Here is a 6,000-nt window from a genome sequence, read left to right as displayed (position 1 = left end):
ATTTCGTGCGTTTTGACTCAACAACAACACACATTTTTTCTTGAGTGGGTAAAGGTAGAAGGTAAACCCTAGAAAAACCCCACAGTTTGGCCAGAAAGGCGGATCATGAATTTCGCTGAGTCAGTGGCTGGGGGGACATCTTAGCGCGTGACACCTGTTCCTGTTGTGGCCTTTTGGTAACCATAGCAACAACATCCACGCCGCTAGAAAATAAAGAAACTACTTTCTTACTCGATTTTAGAAACAAAACTCGTAGTTCTGCAACTTTGAACAACAAAAAAAAGAGCTAAAAAATCTTCAGATTTTTTTCTTTCTTTTTTTTTTCGTCAGGTGTTTGAAAATGTTCAAAAACAACTACCAGGTAAGTCGAAGCTAAACAGCTATAGCTAACACACTCGGATTAGCCATTTTTTGTTTGTTTGTTTGTCTGTAAATATGCTAAACATGTATGAAGACAACTCCCCCACAAAAATAAGGAGGAGTGTCGCATGTTTGTCACAGGGTGGAGCTGTGTTTGAGCTCTTCAGCGGCCACGGAAAGGACCCGGTGGGCAAATGGAAACTTTATGGAGGACCTCTGGCTATATATAAAGTCAGTTTAACAGCACTCGTGTATACGGGATATTTTTTTATTGGTTTATATTCACTCAAATTCAAACTAACCTCTATAGGGAACCACTATAATGCATGCAGTGTCATGCAGCCCAGCACACCACAGTTGAACATCATACATCATTGAGCACGCGCCCCAGAACAAAAGATTTACATAGCAACACAGTAACACAGCCTAAGTGCCCTATGGTGCCATCCCCATAGATCAGATCAGATGGTTGCTTGCTAAATTACTGCAGAAGCCAAGCGATACTGCCAACTAAACACTTTTTACAGCTGGAGTTGATCTTGACACGTACACTTTATAGCTCAAACTGCATATATTTATGCTTCCATAAAACCCATTTGTCATTCGTGTGGACATTTACACAACAGGTTTACCAGTCAAACCCTGCTAGGTCTTAGCTGTGCTTCTTTTGAGTTATGTCCTCTCTTAGGAGTATAATAAAGAAGTTAAAGGATTTGTTTACTGTCTGGAGGGGAGCAGCCAGACTGTCAAGATGCAAATTCCAGAGAATGGAAAAATGTCTCGTAAGTCACAATCTTGATTCCATCCATCCGTGCATTTGGGGTTTTTTGGGGGGGTGAATGAATATTTTTATTTTCATTTTCATCAATATTTGTTCTTTCTTTTGGTCACAGTTGGGCTCATCCAGAGATTCTTGGTGCTTCAAGTGAATATTCCCCTTGACCATGACTTTTCCACTGAGCTTGTGTGAGTACAGTTATTGTGTTTATGCATGTTCGCACACATTTTTCAGCATTTTATTGATTTTTTTTCCTATGGGAAAAAATAGAAAAACTAAATTAAAACATTGTAAATGGTTATTTTTAGTCATGAGAGCTGAAAGATAGTGGTGAGATGGTGTTTAAGTGTGACAGAGGAGTTAAGGTGGTTGTAGGACTGCATCAAGGATCAGCTGTGAGCTTCATATTCACTGTGGTGATGGACAGACTGACATATGAGGTTTGGCAGGAATCTCTATGGACCATGATGTATGCAGATGACATCCTAATCTCTAGTGGGAGCAGTGGGAGGGACGTCTAGAGGTGGAGGTTTGTTCTGGAAAAAAGAGGAATTAAGGTCAACTGTGTGTAAATTAGGGGTGTGCTAAATATCTATATTGCGATATTTAGTCCTGCAAATCTCACCGAGTATCGATACTTGGTAGTTGTTTATTATGATTGTTTTCAAGTTAAAAAATAAAGGTGGAAATATTTTCTCCCAAAAATATATGTTTTTTTATATAATGTGAGTTATTCAAGAAGATTTTTACCAATTATTGGAGTATCGCGATATCATTGATATCGTGTTAAGTATTGTGAGGTACCAGTTGACTATAAGCTCCAGTGGTCCAGTGAAGATGTTGAGGTTCTCTTTGGGATGGATACGTTTAGAGGCATTTGGAGAAGGGACTGTGAATATGTTTGTAAAAGGGTGCTAAAGACACAAAGAGGAGGTTCATGAATGTAAGACAAGGTGTGACTGAGGAGGATGCGGAGGATAGGATTTGATGGAGGAAGATGACTTGCTGGGGCGTAAAGATGAAATGAAAACTGTGTTTTTGGTGTCTTTAGCATCTTCTTGTGGCATTTTTCTGGTGATGGAGAACATAAATAATGAAAATTGAGCTAGAAATTGCATTTCTGAGGAAAAAATGTGGTTTTATAGAGAGTTTATTTGTGACAGTAAATATGCTGGGCGGTCAACAAGTTCTCAGCAATGGGAGGAGAAGGGGGGCGGGGCTTACTCCTCACCAACAGTCCTGCCCACAACTCAGAGGCAAATTTCTGATGAACTCTTGCCGCTCTGCAGAAACTATGTCCTAGAAAATGACAGGTTTTTTAAAAAATTGGGCTAAAAACGGCATAATCCTAATTAAAAGACCACTGGGAATGCTTTTACATTAGATGAAAAGATTATTGGAGGCACTTTAAAGCAGAGGTCCCTAAACTATTTGGTCTGACCCTCCAAACACTATCAGAGACGCATAATTAGTTTCTTTTAAGGGAGCATCTGAAAGACAAATATTTAAAATTCCTGTTAAAATAGTTGCGTTCAGAAACTGCTGTCATGAAAACCGTAAGAACATAACAGTAAAGTAAAAACATCATAAATATTTTTTCTTTTTTTCCCTTTATTTTATGACGTACACAATAATGTTTGGTATTTGTGTTGCTGCTCCACGTTTTATTTACAGAATAACGGACTCAGACCATCAAAAACGGAGACTTCACCTATCAACGGTGCACAAACAATTGTCTGCCACGATTTGGCATGCCAGGATTCCATTCATCGGACTGAAGCGCAACACTGTAAGTGTGTAATTCATCTTTAATGCATTTTTTTGTGATGTTCAGATGTGCTTTCGACCATGTAACTTTGGAATTGCAGTTTGAAATCCTGGTTTGCGTTTTGTTACAGTGGTCTACCCTGTGCATTGACCTTGTATCAATGGCGAGTGAACTGTTCAAAGGATTTTTGACCCTGGATGGCATCACGCTGTTTGCTACCTGTAAAGTCAGGAGAATCTTCACTATGAAAGAAGAGCCTTCAGCAATGTCAAGAGATGGTAATGTATTTGCTTGTTTGTTAAAGCTTGTAGCTTGTTAAGCACATAATATTAAGAGCAGTTTAGAGGTCTTCACCTAAGTAGTTTTTCAAAATTTGATATTTAGTGTCAATTTGGCCTTTCAATGGATTTGAACTAAGTTCAAGAGCAGTTTGGATTGCTCTGCTACTGAGGTTCTGAGTATATTTTTATTTTCTTTTATTTTGTAGGTACGTTCCTCAGCGTAGCTAGTCTCATGGATATCATTCCTCACAATTTCCTGTACCCGGCGTCCGTCAACCAAACCACACAGGTGTTGAACAGCGACATTTTGCATATGGGGGTGAAGAAGAGTGGTCCTTGTAACTCAGACTGTGGTAAGTAAGAATTGGTTTTGTTCAGATTTAATCGATAGTATTCCTCTATATACTGTATACTGCTTATTGATCCAGTATTCTCATTGATACTTTTCTGTGTGAAAAAATGGAGAAGACAAATAACAAACTATGTATGTGAAAACATTTTTTTAAACACCTTTGACATACTGACTTAACATATCAATAAACACTGACCTGTCTTTGTAGTAATTACATAAACGTTATAGTAACAACTTAAATAAACAAAGCTCTAGTTAAGAACCACTCTTTGCTCAATTTCTGCAATCTTGGTATCCAAATATTCAGCTAGTTTACGACATTACTGCTTGTATTTTTGGTATCGATATATTCTATAGTTTCTAAGATATTAAGCAATTTATGTGATTTTTTTCAAATTCTTTCAATTCTTCAAAAACTTTGTGCACTTTTAAAGCATAAGCAATCTTGTTATCAAAACGTTCAGCAGGTTTTGAAAAGTCCTACTTGTACTTTAAGTATTTTTATACTTAAAACAAACATTTTTATTTAAAACAAACATTATATTTTTTTAATTTTATGCAATTAATGTGATTTTCTTTTTTGCCCATAGATATGAGGAAAATCTTCAAATACTTTGAAACCTATGGTATCAAAACATTCAGCACGTTCAGGACGTTCTTGCTTGTACTTTTAGTATACATGTATTTTACACATTTTTACATTTTTTTACAATTTATGTGTTTTTCCAACTCCAAGGAAATGCACTTTGAAACCTATGCAATGTTGGTATCAAAGCATTCAGCATATTCAGGACATCCATGCTTGTACTTTTGGTATTCATACCTTTTACGCATTTTAAATTTTTTGCAATTTTTGCAATTTCTCAAGAAATTCCCTTTTTTTTTTTTTTTTTGCACTTTCTGCAAATTAAGTAAAAATGTTCAACACATCCAGGACATTCAAGTTTGTGCTTTTGGTATTCAAACCTTGTATACATTTCAAAATTTTACACAATTTTTGCTATTTTTTAAAAGAAATTACATTTCTTTGTGCACTTTTAAAATCTATACAAAACGGGTATCAAAACATTCAGGATATTATTCAGCAGTTAAAGTAAAAATCTTCAGCGACAACATTCAGCAAAAAGCATTCACACGAGCATTATTGCAGGTGAAGCAACTTTCTAGTTATTATCGACGCACAATATGAACGTTCAGCCTATTAATATATGACCACTGTTGTTAACAGGACTGGTAGCCATATTCATTTTTCCTCCTTTTTATTTAAATTTCCAGAATTTATCTTTGATAAACAACCATTTAGTAGCATTCTCCATGTGTACTGCTAGCATACACACCTGTTGAAACAAATTGTATGCTAGTAGAGGCACTATTGAACGTACTAATACACCTTTTCGCTAGAATCTGGTCAATTGGATGTTATCGCCCTTACAAGTCACACGCTGTCTTAATCCACTTTGGAAAAATACAGACACACTTTGGACCTTTTCTGCCTTTCTGCAAAGCAGTGCACGGCATGTCTACGCTGTTGCAACGCCACTACGCCGCCACCGTTAACCAATACAGATAAGACTGAAACTTATCTGTCCAGTAAAAATTGATGACCTGGAACAGGTCCCTCATGGTAAGTAACCAATGAAAAAGTATTGCTTATTTTAAGTTAAAATGAAGATTTGTTTTATATATTTAAAGATAAAAAAACGGAAAAAAAACATTGTAAACGAGTAGACTCAATGAACTTTAGAATAGTATAAGTAAAAACAAAAGAATAAAGAAAAGCCTCTTCAAACAGGTACATTAATCATACTTGTATGGAGCTCCTATCACAGTGCGGCCCTTTTGTTGTCGAGTTGAGAATCCAGGTGTGGACTCAAAAGCAAATCTATACTAAAAACTACAGCTTTGAACTTTCATGTAGAGTGAATGTCTGACCTTTAATGCATCACATATGTCTGAACCTGCTGAGGTTCATATAGGAAAAAAATCCATGCAACCAGGTGTATGTCCTTTGTAGATGGCCTTTCTGTGCAGCATAATCATAATATTCAGTTTCTGTGTTGAGGGATCAGTTAAAGTTCTATTCTAATAACTACAGTAACTCATTAAAATATATCAATATGTTGAAATGTTGACGTCCGCATGTTTTTCTCACTTGCATAAATTGTATTATGTTGTTAATGTCTGGTTAATTGACCTGATCTGGTGTTTAGCCGTGTGGTTGACAGCAGACGTAGACAGTGTTGTTCTCAGAAGAATAAATGACTTTCATGTCTTATGAGGATCAGACAATGAAAACTGAACAATGAAAAAAGACAAAAATAACACGTAATTGCAGCATTTCAGAGAATCGGATTTTTAATGGAAGTCAGTGATTATAATGGTTTTGTTTTCTTTGCGTAAACCTATAATATTCCTAAATTTAGCATTGATTCGAACTTCACCTGTAGTCAAGGTGGTGCAA

At 36.3% G+C, this 6,000-nt stretch overlaps 1 protein-coding gene across 11 annotated transcripts in view; it reads left to right on the top strand.

Annotated features, from left to right (window-relative positions):
* The first annotated feature begins 35 nt into the window (after positions 1-35).
* cfap20dc (CFAP20 domain containing) overlaps positions 36-6,000 on the top strand; it is a 51,025-nt gene continuing 45,060 nt past the window's right edge. For 3 of the 11 annotated variants that reach the window (XR_002918979.2, XR_002918977.2, XM_024269664.2), the window contains exons 1-7: positions 36-361; positions 502-591; positions 1,049-1,142; positions 1,254-1,326; positions 2,813-2,927; positions 3,037-3,184; positions 3,394-3,540. Coding sequence is in view for 9 of the 11 variants with exons in the window: in XM_024269664.2 (XP_024125432.1) it covers positions 341-361; positions 502-591; positions 1,049-1,142; positions 1,254-1,326; positions 2,813-2,927; positions 3,037-3,184; positions 3,394-3,540 (688 nt within the window). In the remaining 2 variants the exon portion in view is untranslated. The remainder of the gene's footprint in view (positions 362-501; positions 592-1,048; positions 1,143-1,253; positions 1,327-2,812; positions 2,928-3,036; positions 3,185-3,393; positions 3,541-6,000) is intronic. The other 8 variants (XM_024269662.2, XM_024269659.2, XM_024269655.2 and 5 more) reach the window with 5 other exon arrangements.

The sequence above is a fragment of the Oryzias melastigma genome, linkage group LG5, assembly GCF_002922805.2.
Source record: "Oryzias melastigma strain HK-1 linkage group LG5, ASM292280v2, whole genome shotgun sequence".
Taxonomy (NCBI): domain Eukaryota; kingdom Metazoa; phylum Chordata; class Actinopteri; order Beloniformes; family Adrianichthyidae; genus Oryzias; species Oryzias melastigma.
The sequence above is the reverse complement of the archived record's forward strand: the minus strand, read 5'-3'. Positions and strand labels throughout refer to the sequence as shown.